Source organism: Prionailurus viverrinus, chromosome A3, assembly GCF_022837055.1.
Source record: "Prionailurus viverrinus isolate Anna chromosome A3, UM_Priviv_1.0, whole genome shotgun sequence".
NCBI lineage: Eukaryota > Metazoa > Chordata > Mammalia > Carnivora > Felidae > Prionailurus > Prionailurus viverrinus.
This window is the reverse complement of record NC_062563.1, coordinates 14,114,917-14,133,291: the sequence shown is the minus strand read 5'-3', so window position 1 is coordinate 14,133,291 and position 18,375 is coordinate 14,114,917. Positions and strand designations below refer to the sequence as shown.

The 18,375-nt window shown below is 50.4% G+C and overlaps 1 protein-coding gene across 3 annotated transcripts in view; it reads left to right on the top strand.

The window, feature by feature from the left end:
• Positions 1–18,375, top strand: part of EYA2 (EYA transcriptional coactivator and phosphatase 2) — a 267,325-nt gene that overhangs the window by 180,664 nt on the left and 68,286 nt on the right. For all 3 annotated transcript variants that reach the window (XM_047852863.1, XM_047852864.1, XM_047852865.1), the window contains one exon: positions 4,031–4,114. In XM_047852863.1, coding sequence (XP_047708819.1) covers positions 4,031–4,114 — 84 coding nt within the window. The remainder of the gene's footprint in view (positions 1–4,030; positions 4,115–18,375) is intronic.

Sequence of the window (18,375 nt, the reverse complement as noted above, 5' to 3'; positions counted from 1 at the left end):
TGTGAGCTGTGTTTCACTTCTGTGCTTAATGTCAGCATGGAGGGTTAGCACCACGTCGCACCTCCGAAGGCTTTGGCAGTTTTGCTAAGGACTGAAGCCCACAAGAGAGAAACGACGTGGGAGAAGTGGAAAGGAGGTAAATTCATCGACCGCAGGTGCCAGAACCCCACGTGAGCTAGCCTAAGTGGAAAAGCAGAATTTATTTTAGGGATACAGAGATTCTCTTCCCCAAGGTGGGAAGAGCGGAGTGTCAGCAGGATGCTGGAACCAGAAGGAAGACGGGACAAGGAAGAGCGTGTGCGCCTTCTCTCCGCACGCACTACAGTGCAGGTGCCCGGATGCCCAACCGTAATGTCTTCAGCCCGCACAGGCGCTGGTTCCTGGGCTCTGCCCTCCTCCAGCCTCCCTCTGTTTCTGTCTGAAACCAGGTCCTGGCAAAGTGTGGGGTGGTCTTTCCATCTCTCACCCCTCTCTGCCACGCTCCCTGCAGACTGGCCCTCCCTGCCCTTCAGATTGTGCGGCCTCCAACAGCCACTCAAAGATGATGAATGCCTTTCTGGGTTCTGATTTCAAGTTTCCAAGGAAAAGCCTCTGGCCCAGTTGGGATTGGGGCTCTCCCTGGCCCAAACCATGATGGGCTAGGAGGGGAGGGTCACTGCAAAGCAGCCACCCAGAACTTACCCACCAAGGATCTAAGGCAGGGGAACAGAGTGGTAGGGAGGGGGGGCAGACTTTCTTCTTCAGAGGCTATGTTGTAGATAAATGAATGGGGTCTGCATTCAGTTTGAAAATACTCACTGATTTTTTTTTTAATTCCCTTACCAAAATCTCTCGGTTTAACTGATCTAAGTTCATTTATTTTTTTAAGTTCATTTCTTTATTTTTGAGAGAGAGAGAGAGAGCTTGCATAAGCAAGGGAGGGGCAGAGAGAGAGAGGAAGACACAGAATCTGAAAACAAGCTCCAGGCTCTGAGCTGTCAGCACAGAGCCTGACATGGGGCTCGAGCTCACTAACCATGAGATCATGACCTGAGCCAAAGTCAGACGTTTACCTAACCAGCCACAGTGGCTCCCGATCCAATTGAGTTCAGATAAATTAGGACCTAGCCATTGAAACCCAGAAGCCGTCCTTAAAAACAATACTTTTCAAATCTCTTTTTTTTTTACCATGACCCGTAATAAGATCTATACTTAATACTGTGACATACACACACATAAATGTAACTAGACCAAAAAACTCACAAAGTCACACTCAGATCTGCCAAGTGCCTTGAAAACCCTTGCACTAACTGACCTTTTCCTCCTAGAGACCACCCTTCTGTTAAAGGCATGGTGAATGCCCATGTTTAAATTAAGTACAGCCGTTCACCTCCAGAGAGGTTTCAAGGGTGGCCCATTCAAGATAGCAGACTGAGTAGGTGCATCGGGCCCCCAGCCACCAACACCAGCTACACACACAGTCAGTCAGGCCCTTTGCCCTTAAAGACCGTGATCCCCAGAAAATGACGGAAAGCAACAGTGTGAAAGATTAGGGCCAAAATAAGTTAATAGGATACATGACAGGTAATTTAAAAACCAGAAAAGAACTTTGGAAAACTCTGAGCAGTTTTCTTGTAAAGATCCAGGGAGCTCTTGCATCTGTAAAATACGCAGTGGGGGCTGTTCGGAAGGAAATACTCAGAGACAAAGAGTCATTGGAAATTTTTAAATGACAGAATCAGAAGTTTAATAGAAGGGTTGGAAGAAAACGTTTCAGAAATCTCCCAGAACACAGATCAAAAAGACAAAATTCTAGAAAATATTTTTTCTTAGAGTGCAAGCAGTATCAATCGAAAAGGTCTAATTTGACTGTCTTCATGTAAAGAAATAAGATCAAAAATGCTTAGGTGCTGAACAGTATGAATGAAGAAAGACCATACCTAGGTTTATCCTCACGGAACTTGAGGACTGCATGTATAAAGAAAAGATCTTAAAATATCCCAGAGAAAGAGCCCAAATGTCCATCACTGATGAATGGATAAAGGAGATGTGGTTTATATATACAATGGGATACTACTTGGCAATGAGAAAGAATGAAATCCTGCCATTTGCAACAGCGTGGATGGTACCGGAAGGTATTATTGCAGAGTGAAATAAGCCAGTCAGAGAGACAGATGTCATGTTTTCATTCGTACGTGGAACTTGAGAAACTTAACGGCAGACCGTGGGGGAAGTGAATGGGAAAAAATTAGTTACAAACAGAGAGGGAGGGAGGCGAACCATAAGAGACTTTTACATACAGAGAACAAAATGAGGGCTGATGGTACAGGAGCAGGGGAGAGGGGAAAATGGGTGATGGGCATTGAGGAGGGCACTTGTTGGGACGAGCACTGGGTGTTGTATGCAAGCGATGAATCACGGGAATCTACCCCCAAAACCAAGAGCACGCTGTCCACACTGTGTGTTAGCCAACTTGACAATAAAAGATGGACGAGGAAAAAAATAAAAATAAAATATCCACAAGAGTGAAAAAGCAAAACCTACGAAGGACTAAAGATTCATGAAACATTACACTCCCCGTCGGTCACACGGGACACTATGAGATAATGGAGGAATTCTTTCAAACATCCGGAGGACTTTATTTTCCAATTGGAATTCTGTACCCACGGGTACCATAGAGCAAAATGAAGATAGATCAGAAAGGTAGGAACTCAGCACGGTTACTTTCCAGACACCCTTTCACAAGAAGCAGCTTCAGGATATACTCAAGCAAAACAAGGAAGAAAACCAAGAGAGACCTGGGTTCCGGGAAACAGTCGATCTCGTCCGGAAATGCAGTATAAGGAAGTCTCCGGATGCTACCTATGCAACAAGCCTGAAGATGACCCAGGCCACATTGGAGCATTCTGTCACTGAGGGTGAACCTCTTTGCTACAGTGGGTGTGGCCGAATTTGAGACTCTAACGAAAGCACATCATTGGAAATGAGACAAAAATTAAAGCAGTTCACAAACTCCTGCAAAAACAGAAAGTTATTCCAGACAGGCACGGTTCCTCTGTAGAACAAACTGGGATATGCCGTGGTTTTTCATCGGGAAGGAGCACAGGGAAGGACATGACCTTCGTGGTAGAAACAGTCTCCTGAAAGTGGCTCTGGGGCTAGGACGTTGGACACACAGAGAAGGAGATGAATCCCAACATGGTACTTGGCTCTACAGTGAACAGTGATGAGAGATGCGCATGCCCTTCACTGTTTACCAACCTTGAAAATCAACATAGAAACAGAGCACAGAAGATCGAAGTACCTCTATGAAACCAAGCACACGAATCGGTTTATCCACGGTGGGAGTGCAAAAGTAAGCCTAACGCCGCTAAATGACAGAGAGGGGAGGAGGTGGGGGAAAGGGCGAGAACACGACAACCGCCTTCCGTGTGGGATTTACTGCGTCAGCCCGGGAGAGTGTCCAAAGCGGATGGTCTTAGAAGTCGAGGGGCTCACCTACGTGAAAAGCGTAAAGTCCTGGAGAAATGCGGGAGATCGCCATAAGCTAAACCCTCATCTTTCACATTACTGAGTCAAGAGCTGTTGTCTCAAGTCGGCCAGTCAGTAAGTAAAAAGGCACAAGTACGTTACTTAGAGTTCCGGAGGTAATCGCCAGAACTGCTGAAAACAGGAGTGTTTAGAAGTGGTCGGGCTTAGGGTGAGCGGGTGAATGTAAAACGGTAGTACTTCGTTTTTTCAAATGAGTTATATGATTTTTATTGTTGCTTTTGGACTGAGCTCCTCCACTTTTGAGCTTCTATGTGGAAGGCAGGAACAGGCTTCTTGGTTCTGGCATCTGAGGGTTTGATAGGAGCCCAAAGTTGGCCCTCAGAATACACTTTACACGGCTGAAGTTGGATGGGGACCCAGTGACGCATCGGTGAGTCACATGTTTTATCACTTAGAGATAATGGTTTTCAAGATTTCTTTCTCCTCCCAGGGAATTGATTTCTGCAGACATTAGGTCAGATGCAAGCAAATCCATTTGTCTTCCTCTTTTTCATCACAGCGTGTGTTCGTGTGGGATTTGGATGAAACGATAATTATTTTTCACTCCTTACTCACCGGGACTTTTGCATCCAGATACGGGAAGGTAAGAATCCATGTTGTGTCTTCTCTCTCTGTTTCTTTTTTTTTTTTTTTTTTTTTTTCCCCAACATGACAGTCTGTCCAGCTGGTTTGTCCTGGGAATTGTGGGGGCAGTTTATGAGGCGGCTTCTCCAACAAAAGCTACCCCTCTGGGTCAGTCTGGGTTTGAGAGCTCCTATGGAATTTTCCCTCGACATGTGAAAATTTAATTAGCTTCCCCTTCTGTCGTCCCCCATGCCTTTCTTCCAACCCACGAAGCGTTCAGCATCCACTTGATCGGATATAAGCTCTTAGTCTGATACACCGCAGCCAAAAACAGTGATTTTAGCTAAAAAACGAGGCAAAGTGTTTTCCTTGTTCCCTGTTGTTTATCTTCGCGTCTCCGGCAGATGAATTTCATCTTCCTTCCGTGTTTCTGAGACGAGGGGCAGGCGTTTTGTCAGCCCTGGCGTGGACCTTCACGACAGCTTGGCCAATCTGTCACCGACAGATTATGTCAGGAACCATCCGGTTAGAACTCTGGGGGGCGCCTGGGTGGCGCAGTCAGTTAAGCGTCCGACTTCAGCCAGGTCACGATCTCGCGGTCCGTGGGTTCGAGCCCCGCGTCAGGCTCTGGGCTGATGGCTCGGAGCCTGGAGCATGCTTCTGATTCTGTGTCTCCCTCTCTCTCTGCCCCTCCCCCATCCATGCTCTGTCTCTCTCTGTCCCAAAAATAAATAAACGTTGGAAAAAAAAGAACTCTGGGCAGATGCTATGGGCTGATCGGTGGTGAATGTAAGAAACCCAGAAACCACCTTCATAATGCAAAAACGAACCCTGCCGATTCCGTGCATCCGTCCTGCGGGCTTCCCGGCAAACCACATGTGGATGCCGTCTCCCCGGGGAGGCCGGTTGGGGGGGGCGGGGGGTTGGGTGGAGGGACAGGGATTCCGAGAACAGGCAAAAGCTATCATCTCATGTGAGGTGAGCAACCTGCTGGCAGCTGCGTCCATGCACGGGTAGGAACCGTGAGACTCGCCAGCGCCTGGAAAATATTTCTGTTTCTGTTTAGAGGCCAGAAATATGATTTGACATCACCTCATGGCTTTTCCAGCTGCTCGTGTTTTTTATGGGGCTTATAACAAGCTGGATGTGTAATTAGCAAGATAGATTTATCATCTGCCATTGTGTTGTAAAGAATATAAAAATGGTGTTGGTGGTGCAGAAATCTCTTGCCACGTAGGAATGCCGTTAATACGTCTAGCAGGGCCTGCGGGAAATCCGGCGTGCGTTCTTGGACAGAGCACGGCTTAGGCAGAGGGTGGCGGAGTCGAGAACTGCCGAAAGGACACCAGACCGGACTGGCAGGCGTTGCAAAAAGTTGAGCCGTCCCGCAGGGGCTATCGTAGCGGGTTACCCGCTAGGTCTGGGCGTTTTAGGGTTTTCCGAACCACCCCGGTAAAGTCACTGCCCCCTGAAAGGCTTGCCTTCACTCGTCTTGCCCTTAGAGACGGCCCCCTGTCAGGTTCTGCGGCTGCGGGTAACGGTCGGGTTCTCGCGGGTTGTGTAGGGCTTTGTCATCATGGGGATGGTTTTTGTGTCTGTCTCACCACTGTTCCTGAAACCACACTGTGGGCGTCCTCGAGACCAGGGCAGAGCCCAGAGCCCATGCCACCTTGTCATCCCTCACTGCCAGCTGCCTCTCTCCAGCCGTACCGCCTCAGCCCAGCCACGTTCACGTCCAGCTGTGACCATCCTACAATACAAACCTGGTCGTGTCACATCCCTCCCAAGGCTGTTCGTGAGCGGGCTCCTGCCCCCCTCTGCAGCCCTGTTTCCTGCCTCTCATCCTAAAGTGCTTTCTGTCCTCAAACCAGCCACCTACCCTCCCATCTCTGCTGGGTTTCTCCCAGGAAGGGCCGGATGCGGAGTGGAAAAGTGAGATGGGAAGGGAAGGCAGCCCATACGAGTTACCGCTGCAGGTGACCGGGGCTCAGTCCCACCGGGGACCCCTGGGAGACTCTGTAGAACACACCTCCGAGCTGACCCGCCAGGAGTGAGGGTGCTGGGATGTTTCTCTGCCACTTCCCTTCCATCATTGCTTAAGGGCTTCCCTAGGGGATTACCTCCCTGCACTTCGGGCCTGCCCCTGAGAAAGCCCTCCAGCAGGGAACCTCGAGACTAACAGTTGAAAGCCTCTGCACCGACAGGAATGGCAACAGCTGAGAGGATGTGGGGAAGGAGCACCCTGGAAGCCTCTGCTATACTCTGGAATGTTCTAGCATGTTGTTTTACTAGCATAACTCTTACTTGTCTTTCAGTTCTCATTTTTTTTTATTTTTTAATGTTTATTTATTTTTGAGAGAGAGACAGAGCGTGAGCAGCGGAGGGGTAGAGAGAGAGGGAGACAGAATCTGAAGCAGGCTCCAGGCACAGAGCCCAATGCGGGACTCGAACTCAGACAGTGAGATCACGACCCGAGCTGAAGTCGGACGCTTAACCGACTGTGCCACCAGGTGCCCTCATTTTATTTCATTTTTTTTTTTTAATTTTTTTTTCAACGTTTATTTATTTTGGGGACAGAGAGAGACAGAGCATGAACAGGGGAGGGGCAGAGAGAGAGGGAGACACAGAATCAGAAACAGGCTCCAGGCTCTGAGCCATCAGCCCAGAGCCCGACGCGGGGCTCGAACTCACGGACCGTGAGATCGTGACCTGGCTGAAGTCGGATGCTTAACCGACTGCGCCACCCAGGCGCCCCACATTTTATTTTTTTTTTAACATTTGTTTAGTTTTGAGAGAGAGAGAGAGAGAGAGAGGGTGCAAGCAGGGGAGGGGCAGAGAGAGAAAGGGAGACAGATTCCAAAGCAGGCTCCAGGCTCTGAGCTGTCGGCACAGAGCCCGACACGGGGCTCGAACCCACAGACAGTGAGATCACGACCCGAGCTGAAGTCGGACGCTTAACCGACTGAGCCACCCAGGCGCCCCAGTTCTCATTTTAAATGTAGCTTCCTTCGAGAGGACTTGGCTAACCTTTATCTAAAGCACAGCTCTCCCCATAACTGTGTTTTTCATCTATAATTATGCACTCACTGTGTGTCTCCCTTCTAGGCTATATGTACCACGAGGGCAGGGCCCATGAACATTTTTTTACCCACTCAGCCAAACGATGCACGGGCCAGAATTGCTCAATAGATATTTGTTGCGTGATTAAGTCAGGACGATCCTCTAGAAAAGCTACACGATGACAGGCACTTTTTTTTTTTTTCTTTTTTTGCCTGTTTGGTTCATTGCTTTATCCCCAGCGCATAGAACAGTGCCCCCACTTAGAAGGCATCAAATAAATATTTGTGGAAGGAAGGAAGGAAGGAAAATAGTATCCAAACAAAAAACGCCTAGCTGGTGGCCGCTGACCAAATTCAGCCTGCGGACATTTTTGTTTGGCCCCTAGAGTGTTTGAAAAAATGTGAATTTGTTGCCAACATTTAAAAATCAGGAGATTGCACGGACCCAAACAGTCCAGATTTCCAACTCTTCTTGAAAAATTAGAGCCATCGATGGCAGCTGAGTAGCGACTGGCCTCTTGGGGGGGTACCCTGTGCAGCCCACCCCACAGGCCCCCTTGGCCTGTTTAACCCACCTATGGGACCCTCCTTGGCCCCACTGGCCTCTGACTTCAGCGTCTATCCTAGAATTTCAGAACCACAGAAGGTCGGAGTTGGAGGGACCTAGGAGACCAACATGGCCAGTTACTCTCCGTAGTACAGAAGGAGAAACTGAGGCCCAGAGAGAGTGAGAGTCATTTTTCAGGCTCACTTGTCTGCCTCTGTGCCCCCAGGATGTCCAGGGGAAACAGATGAGAAGCTCTTGGAGCATCCAAGTCCCCTGTGCCACGTTCACTCCTGTTCTGGAACTCACCCCACCCTCCCCCCGCCGCTCTCCCCTAGATGAGGAGTACTTTTTTATTAATTTGCTGAATCCAGCCACTCCAAGAGGGACCCAAAGTGACCGTGGCTTAAACAAGATGGTTGACTTCGTCCAGCTAGCAGTCCAGGTGTAAGCAGTTCAAGCCAGTAAGACTCCTCCACAGCACCAGGCACGAAGGCCCCCTTTGTTCTCTGCCTTCCCTAGAAGTTGCCCTCATTGGCAAAATGAAACACAGCTCGCCCCCCCATGTGTACATCCCAGCCAGCGAGAAGGGGGAACAGGAAAAGGAGAATTTACCCCTCTTTATCTTATTTTTCCCCTTCTCTGTTAAGGGCCAGACTCGGAATGTGTGCCTGTCATTTCTTTTCACGTTCTGTTGGCTGGAACTTGATCACGTGGCCACATATAGCTGCAAGGGATTCTGGGAGATGTAGTCTTGTCACATGCACCATTCAAGTTCGGGGATTCTGTTATTCTGAGAGGGAGAAAGGAAGAGTGGATACTGGAGGAGAGCTAGCGTTTCCTGGCACGGAGCAGCATGTAGTAAGAGGAAGAACAATGAAAGGGAAAAATGTTGAGGAAAAAGAACAAAGAGAGATCTGGGCTACAGCAATAAACTTGGAAGTGAGAGAAGTGTAGAGGACCCTAGAGGAACAGAAGTATGAACCACATTCTGCAGACAGAGTAACTAAGGCACAGGGAGGTTGTGGAGTCAAGGTATTCATAATAGAAACAAAATACGTAGCCTTGACTTTTGGCCCACGACTCTTTCTCTCTGTGCTTTTCCAGAAGCTACAGCTACGTGGGACTCATTACTAACAGCTGGTGGCAAAGCAGGACTCAATTTGAAGCACTTTGTAGAGCGTTTAAGCTACAGAGGGAATTTATCGGATCGCAGTAATTGAAAAACTCAGAGGGACTTGGAATTCAGGTTGGGCTGGATCCAGGAGCACAAGCAGCATTCTCGAGGCTTGGTCTTTCTGCATCCCTCAGCCGACTTCCTCCATACCCCGACTCTCTGTCAGCAATCCCATCCAAAAAAGGAGACCTACTTCCCAAATTCCGGCACAGCTCTCAGGCTTGAATCTCATCGGCCTAACCTCTGGGGCTCTGATTCGCCAGCCTAGATCAAGCCCCAGCCCAGATCAAGAGCCCACGGCCAGAGAGGGTGGAGGAGCGGGTCAGCTCCATCCCAGCCGAATGGATGGAGTGGGAGAGGGACGCTTCCCAAAGGGAGACTGAAGTGCTCTTTCCAGAGAGGGTGAGGACAGGTACAGGCCAAGACACCTTGTACATCCGTGCCAAGGACCAGCAGCTCCCTGCCTGTGGCCATGACACTGAGCACTGTACAGGAAGCAGAAAGCATGCCAATTGTGGTCCCAGCCAGAGGGGTAACTTGCTGTTTACTTAGGGATATAAGGGCAACAGAGCTCAAATGATTAAGGCCTGACTCAAAACAGAGCGTTTGGATTTTCAGACAGAAACTGGGCTCTCTTCCTGTTCCCAATCAGAGGCATGTGCTGCTCGAGGCTGTCGTCTGTCCACTTCCTTTCCATCTCTTCATACCCAGTGCTCAGTGCCAGAGCGTCCCTTTGGCAGAGCACCTCCCCCCATCTTGTGGATCCATTAGAAATTCCCTAGAGAGCTGGAGGAGCCCGCAGTTGCTGCCTCTCCCCTCGCCTCTCCTCCTCCCACCGCTCCCGTGAGGCCCCGAACTTTTTTTTCCAGCCCGGGTTAGGCAGATGCAAGGTGTTCGGGAGCCTTTCTTTGCCTGTGGCCAGGAAGGGACTCTTAAGGGGGATTATTCCGCGTGGGTCACCCCGGTCTCTTCCTTTTGTGCCTTGCCTTCGAGACAGCTCAGTACCGATGGGAAACTCAACTCCAGGACCAGTTGTGTGTGCTTTTTAATAACAGCTTTCTTGGGGCGCCTGGGTGGCTCAGTCGGTTGAGCGGCCGACTTCGGCTCAGGTCACGATCTCGCGGTCCGTGAGTTCGAGCCCCGCGTCGGGCTCTGTGCTGACCGCTCAGAGCCTGGAGCCTGTTTCCGATTCTGTGTCTCCCTCTCTCTCTGCCCCTCCCCTGTTCACGCTCTGTCTCTCCCTGTCTCAAAAATAAATAAAAAACGTTTAAAAAATATAATAATAATAATAATAATAATAATAACAGCTTTCTTGAGATATAATGCACACGTCCTGGTGAGGGGTCTCCACTCTATGAAAACTATATATATATAGCACCTGTGCTATATATATATAGCACTTATACGTTTCAGTCTGTACAATTCAGTGGTTTTTAGCATGTCAGAGTTGCACAACCATCAGCAGCGTGTAATTGTGGGACATTTTCATCACCCCAAAGAGAAATCCGTGCTCCTCAGCAGGTACTCCCTATTCCCCCACCTCCCCCCACCTCCGCCCCGTCCCTGGCAACCACTAATCTACTTTTTGTCTCCATAGATTTGTCCCGTCTAAACATTTCTTAGGAAAAAAAAAAAAAAATCATAGCGTGTGGTCTTTTGCGGCTGGCTTCCTTGACTTAGCATCGTGTGTTCTCGATCCATCCCGGTGACTGCGTGTACCAGTTCTCCATTCCTTTTTGTTGCCGGGGGATTCTCCATGGTATGGGATGTGCCACTCTTTGTCCGTTCGTGCGTTGACAGACGGCTGGGCTTGGGGCTGGTGTGAATAACGCCACTGTGACCATTTGAGGGTGAGATGTTGCACAGACAGGGGTTTGCAGTTCTCTTAGGTGCGTGCCTGGGAATGGTAACTCCGGGTTGAACATCTTCAGGAACTGCCAGGCTCTCCTCCGGAGCGGTCACGCCATCTTACGGTCCCCTAAGCAGCGTCTAAGGTTCCAATCTCTCCACCTCGTCCCCAACACTCGTTAGTGTCTTGGTGGTTATGCAGTTTTCCCAGTGGGGGTGAAGTGGGATGTTACGGTGGTTTTGATTGGCATGTCCCTGATGACTAATGACGTTGACTGATGACTAAGGGTGTTTTCATGTACTGCTTGGCCATTGGTGACATCTTCTTGAGAAAAGTATCTGTTCAGATCCTTCGCCCGTTTCTTCATCGGCTGATGCGACTTTTTATCGTAGACTTCCGAGAGCTCTTTATATATGCTGGGTATATATGTGATTTGCAGTATTTTGCAATGGCAGATATGTGAGTTGAAAATACCTTTTTTTTCCCCGCTTGGGTTTTTTCCCTTGGTTGATGGTGTTCTTTGAGGTATATGAAGCATTTCAGAGGAGAGGGATTGTAATTAAATTTGAGAAAAGGCAGCCAGAGAAGGAGGCCTCATGGAGAAGCTGAATGTCGAATAGACTTAAAGGAACAGATAGCTATGTGGTAAAAGAGCAGTGGAACGGCAAGTGCAAAGGCCCTGCGGCAGAAGTATGCCTGGTGGATTTTAGGGACACCTAGGAAGCTAACATGGTTGGAGCAGAGCAAGCAAGGAGGAGGGTAATAACTCACCGGGCTTTTGCTCTAAAGTGGGAGCCATAGAAGCTTGGACCAGAGAGAGGACAGGGTCTGAGTTATATTTCTAAAGAATCCCTCAGGCTGCCCCCCTGGGGAGGGTAGACCACAGGGGAGCAACACAGGAAGCAGGGAGACCAGTGAGCAGGCTACTGCAAGAGTCCAGCTGAAAGATGCCGGCTGTTTGGACCAGAGGGGTAGGGGTGGAGTGAGGGGAGTCTGGATATATGTAGAGGGCAGAACCAACTGCAAATAAAGAATGCAACACGGCTCTTTCTTCTCCAACATTGGGCTGTAGAGGTGTCCTCATTTCTGGCCCTGACCTGTCCACCCCCTATTGCCAACCAGCAAATTCCTCTTGAACAAATTCTGGTTTTTTTGCACAGTTTGCCTTACGCTGAGCACTCTGCTGTGAACCCTCTTGTTTTAGAAGTTGGGCCTCACGCGCAGATGTTGAGTTATTCGTGTTCTGTGGGCACACGAAGCCCCTCTCTTGTTTCACGGGGGTACGATGTGTGTTTCCTTTTATTTTTTTTTTATCTTTTATTTTTTTTTAACGTTTATTTATTTTTGAGACCGAGAGAGACAGAGCATGAACGGGGGAGGGTCAGAGAGAGAGGGAGACACAGAATCGGAAACAGGCTCCAGGCTCTGAGCGGTCAGCCCAGAGCCCGACGCGGGGCTCGGACCCACAGACCGCGAGATCGTGACCTGAGCCGAAGTCGGACGCTTAACCGACTGAGCCACCCAGGCGCCCGTGTGTTTCCTTTTAGACCCACCTGGATCTTCCTCCTCCCCTCTCCCCATAGTTCACTGTTGTCGATTCTGGTTTCCTGGAAAATACATACTGCTTGTTTCTGTACATTTAGGGCATGTATGTAAACGGCCGTATTTAAATACCCCACGCGGGGCGCCTGGGTGGCGCAGTCGGTTAGGTGTCCGACTTCAGCCAGGTCACGATCTCGCGGTCCGTGAGTTCGAGCCCCGCGTCGGGCTCTGGGCTGATGGCTCAGAGCCTGGAGCCTGTTTCCGATTCTGTGTCTCCCTCTCTCTCTGCCCCTCCCCCGTTCATGCTCTGTCTCTCTCTGTCCCAAAAATAAATAAACGTTGAAAAAAAAATTTTTTTTTAAATACCCCACGCTTCTCACTCGTCTCCCTCTGCTCTGTGGTTTTTTGATCTTCCACGAAGCCGAACATCCAGTCCTAGGGTTCTGACTCCGTGGTTCTCAACTGGAGGTGACTTGGCCGCCAGGCGACATCCGGCACTGCCATAACCAACATCCCGCAGTGCCCAGGATGCCCCCACGCCAGGGACTTACCTGACCCCAGGCGTCCGTAGTGCTGCATTTGAGAAACCCTGCAAGTAACCGACGCCCTGAATTCCACGCTTACCTCCTCCCCCTCCCCACGAGGAGGACAGCCAGGCTCCCCCAGCCCCCCACCCGCACGGACAATGCTGTGACAAGCACCCTTGAGGGACTGCTGGAGCTTTACACGTTCTCTCTGGCGGAATCCCCACCACAAGCCTCTAAGGCATGGTGGCTCCTATTATAGTCATTTCTGGAGAAACTGACGCTTTGAGAGGTGGCCTGACTGGAGTCGCAGAAGCCAGAACGTGGACAGAAGCCAGGACGTGGCCCGCTGCTTTTAGCCATGCACCTAAACTGCGTCCCCCGGGGTCCACGTGAATGTTCTCAGGCCACTGGAGTGAACTCTTCTGCTTGACTGTGAGCTGCAACCGGGCATATCTGCTGACAAAGGTTTGTTGAATAAACAAATAAGTAAATAGCTTGCGGGCAGGGAGTTCTAAGTGCGTGTGATTTGCAATCACTGCAGAAATGAGACTCCAGGGTGGCTGCCCCCTAGGGAACCGAGAGCCCCACGCGTGACAAGACAAGAAGACAAGACGGGGGTTTATCAGCATCTGCCCAGAGCCAAGATGATGGGTGGAGTATTGAGCAAGTGGCCCCTTTAGGGCAGGCTTGGGGCCAGGGACATTCTGGCAGGTGGGGAACCTGGGATGGAGCCCAGTGGCCCTTGATGCCTCTGCTGCCTGGGCACAATCCCATCCAGGTTTTCCCTCCACATCATCCCTTTAAAGGGCCGTGTCCCGCTCGGTCTGAAGAGATTCGAGGTTTCAGATGGGCAAGGCAGGGCCAAATGTGGCCTAAAGACAGGCGCACTCTGGCCCCTTGGCATGTCTTTAAGTTCTCAACTCATTGCCAGTATTTTGAAATCTGGATAGTTTTCATGAAAATCTGGATGTCTCGCGTGTCAGTTAAGCGCCTGACTTCAACTCGGGTCATGATCTCACAGTCTGTGAGTTTGAGCCCCGCGTCGGGCTCTGTGCTGTCGGCATGGAGCCCACGTCGGATCCTCTGTCCCCCACCCTCCTCTCTGCCTCTCCCCGGCCTGCGTGCTCTCTCTCGCTCTCTCTGTCTCAAAAATAAACATTAAAGAAAAAAATACTTTTAAAATCTAGATGTCTCACTTCTCTTGAAAACTGGGGCATCCTGGCAACATGAGACCTGAGTTTTCAGAGAGTGGAGACCCCTCTCCAGGACGTGTGCACCTCGGCACCCCCCACGGGGTGGGGCCTTCCACGTGCAGCCGGACAGCGGGCTGTGCAGCGCTTCCTCTGTCCCCGGAGGCATTTACATTTGTGAGCCACCAACGCCAGGTTGTGCCCAGGGTGTGCGGGATGTGTGGGGGCAGAGATGGCCGGTCCCTGGCTCCCTCCGGCCGACCTCCAAGCTTCGTCGAGGAGTCCCAAACTGTGCCTTTAGCACCCCGTCTCAGAGACGCAGGCTGTCCCCTTCCCCGTGACCGTCCGTCTAGGGAATCTCCTGTGGCTGGGAGCTCCGCTCACTCGGCGTGGTTCAAGCCCCTCCCACGGGCACCACCAACCCCCTCTTCCAGCAGCTGGAAGGGAAGCAGGGCCCCGCACCCAGCGTCCACTCTCAGACCTTCCTGATGAGGTCTGAGCACCCTCCCGATGGCTCATAGCACCACGGGGCTTGCCATCGGGACACCAAAGAGGCTCATTTCTCACTGGGATTGCTTGGTGATGAATCGCATCACTTCACCATTAGTAAGTGGCCAGGACGGAATTTTCATTAGAGCAGCGCTGTTAACGCCCCACCCTTGGCCCCCGCAGCCCTCCCCGTTCCTGTGGGCATGGTGGCCTCCCCCTGCAAGTAGCTGTGACACTCTGGGGGTGTTCTTCACCATCCCCCAGATGTCCCCACCCTCGTGGACTCGTGGACTTCCTTCCCCCGGCCCCACTTGCCTCCCGGGCCACCAGAACTTCCCAGCGGCCCCTCCCAGATAAACTGCTCGCACCTGAATCCTAGACTCAGGGTCTGCTTCTGGGGAGACCCAAACTGAGACCCGGAGGGGGGTCTGCACGTTCAGACTTCTTCACGATCGGTTCTTACAGGAACGGCCACTCCTCATTGCCAGAACCCCGTTGCAACAAGCGTAAGCCCTCTTGGCGACCTGAAGCGTGGTCCAGGGACCGGCATCGCCGGGGAGCTCTTAGACATTCAGGGTCTTGGGTCCCAGATGAACCAGAAAGGACATTTAAACTTGACTCCCAAGTGATTCCTTCACACATTAGTGAAGCAAGATGTAAGCCATGAACTCACTTGGTGACGACTTTTCTGGTGGATCCAGCCAGCCCGCCCGCCTCTCTGTACGTCTGGAAGAGGCTGGGCAGAGCGGGCCCGGCCAGACCTTGACTCCCCGCACGTTCCCTCCCACGGCTCCCCTGTCCCCTCCGACCAGACCAGCCGCGGTCCTCCCCCCACTCCTCAGCGGGTGTTATTACGTGATTCCGGCCCGGATTCCGGAATGCAATACCCAGCGCAGTGCCATCGGGATTCAATCAGATCCAGTTGGCGATACACGGCTTAGCCTGTCCGTTACTGCTTTACAAACTGAGAAGAAATAAAAAACCCCGGTTTTATGACCCAGCAGTTAAAAACTATTTGTAGAAGTTGCTACGGTTCAAATCAAAAGGGCCCTCCCTGGAGGACTATTAGTTAATTCAGAGGACCACGGATTCTTTCCTTTTCTTTCTTTTTGCCCCATCTACCTTGAGATGTAGCTCTAATTCACCTCTGTCGCTCAGACATCTAGAGCTTTCTATCCTTTGACAAACACAAGCCAAAGTGCTTAAGGACATCTGTTTATTTTATTTCTTTAATGAGAAAACCTTCCAATTTCTCCGGGCTCAGCTGTGTTTATTTACACTGTGTTAGCCATGTGAGGCCAGCACCTTGGAAGTTTAAAGGCCTGGCGGGGCCCTCGCAGCGGCCTCCAGCTCTGGAATGGAGTCAGCCCTGCCCAAGGAAAACAGAGTCCTTGGAACTCTATAAAATGGATTTTCAAAATAAATACTGCCTAATTCACTCGGTAGATGTGGATTAAGTCAAGATGAATACAATTTGGAAAGGATTTTCTGAGGAAGTCGGAGATTTCTTTCCCCCACTGGGGGTTAAACCTTGTCTTTAAATCTTTGTTTTTCCCCCTCCAGCTCTCTTTTCAGTGAAGTGAAAGGTATTTCATCTTTGTGGCTAATAAAGAAATGAGGACTTTGATTGGCCTTCTCGAGCGGTGATTATTTTCTCGGTAGGACCAGGGATGGGGACTTAGTTAGCCGCTCCCGTCCATCCAGAAGGGCAGGAAGCAAACATCTGTGGTTGTCATTCTGGCGGGGGTGGGTGAGGAAGAGGCTGGAAATGCTTTGAAAGGTGTCCTAGAGGTGAATGACAGTTGGGGGGGGGCGTGGGCAGGGGATGGTACCCTTTGTAGATTTAATCCCCTGTAATAGTGCTTCCCTGAGCCAGCGTGCCTCCCTGCCAAGTGCCTTATGTATTGTAGAGCATTAAAGGATTATTTCCAACATAAAATATATTTTAGAGATGGTTTGGGGTTGTCAGAAAAGTGCTCATTAGCAGAGACTGTCTTTGAAGCCCTGTGCTCTCTGCTGCTTGGAAAGAGACCATTTCCTTACAGAGTCAACTTAGGCTGAGGGTTCTCGAGCCGGTTAAGACCCCCGATTTTCCGCCCACCAGATTTAACAAACGCCGACTGCTTCCCAAGACTTCTTTTGCCAACTTTTCCCCCCGGCCCCCTGCTTCTTTAGTTCTACCCTTCAGTGAATGCTGATGCGGATCTGGGGGGGGGGGGGGGGGGCGGGGGAAAAAAAAAGTAATAATAATAAAAGGGATTTAAATCTCCTATGCAAAACCTACAACAGATCGTCGGTTGGGTTCAAGCAAGACACTCTTTGTCTTCTGTAAATATAGGGTTTGGTGCTCACAATGATAAGGAGTGAAAAAAAATCCTAGGCACCCTGCAAGCCGAAATAATGGGACCAATTTTCCCTTATGCTTAACTAGCAGGTTGGGAGGCTGCCTCCCCCATCGCCCCACCTGCACTTTTTATGGTACTAATTCCCCAACAATAGGGCTCTTGAGCTGTCCAAGGAGTGCTGGGATTCCCGTGGGCCTTCGGCAAAGAGGGTGTCACACGGGGGACGGCAGGAAGGTGTCAGCTTGGTTAGATGGGGGGTTGACTTTGACGGGGCCTTAGGAGGTTCCCACTGCCACGCCTGCTACCCCCCCCCCCCCCACTTCCTCTGTGAATTAAGGAACTCGTAGGTCCTCCTGATGGCAGAGGGGGAAAGCTCTGACCCAAGTCCCCCCACGGGGCCTAGTTCAAAGTAGAAATATGCGGCTTGAGAATCTCTTTGGAGATGCCCGTCAACGGACAAAGGGATAAACGCATAGTCGGATGTTCGTACAGTGGAATATTTTTCAGCCATATAAAGGCACAGAGTGCTGATCCATGCTTCCACATGGGCCGACCCTAAAAACATGACACGAAGTGAAAGAGGCCCGACACAGCACACGCATGGTGTGGTTCCATTTATACGAAACATCCAGAACCGGTAAATCCATAGAGGTAGAACACGGGACGGGTGCTTGCCAGGGACTAGAGGGGAGTGGGGAACAGGGAGCCATAGCCTCATGGGTATGGGGTTCTCTTTCGAGTTGATGGAAATATTTGCGAACTAGAGAGGTGTTTGCTCCCCTGTAAAACTGGAGTAACATTCCTGCCCCACTGACCTCAACAGACGAGTCTGAGAATCGGGTGGCTTTTCCCGAAGGGCACTGTGGGTGCTTTGGAGGGGACACAGCTGCCTGGAGCGGTAAGGTCAACATTTCTTACTTGAAAAATTAGAGGCTCTTTAAAAAATAATCTCTTTAGGGGCGCCTGGGTGGTGCAGTCGGTTAAGCGTCCGACTTCAGCCAGGTCACGATCTCGCGGTCCGTGAGTTCGAGCCCCGCGTCGGGCTCTGGGCTGATGGCTCAGAGCCTGGAGCCTGTTTCCGATTCTGTGTCTCCGTCTCTCTCTGCCCCTCCCCTGTTCATGCTCTGTCTCTCTCTGTCCCAAATAAATAAATAAACGTTGAAAAAAAAAATTTAAAAACATTTTTTTTTTTAAATAAAAAAAAAAAAATCTCTTCATTTGGGGTCAGGTCACATTGGCCTCATGGAATGAGTTGGGGGTGTCGTCTCCTCTTCTGTTTCCCGGAACAGGTTGCGGAGAATCGGTGCTAATTTGGTAGAATTCTCCAGTGGAACCATCTGGACCTGGGGATTTTGTTTCTTGGGAGGTTTTCAGCCATGAATTCAATCCCTTTAATGCTTGCTGCTCGCTCATCCTGGGCGAGTTGTGGTAGTTTGTGGTTTTCGAGGAAGTCGCTCATTTTGCTCATCGTCAAATTTACGTGTGTAAGAGCTAAAAAAAAAAAATATATATATTTACTTTTATGGTGACTTTCAGTCTGTCCTATGACCCATACCCA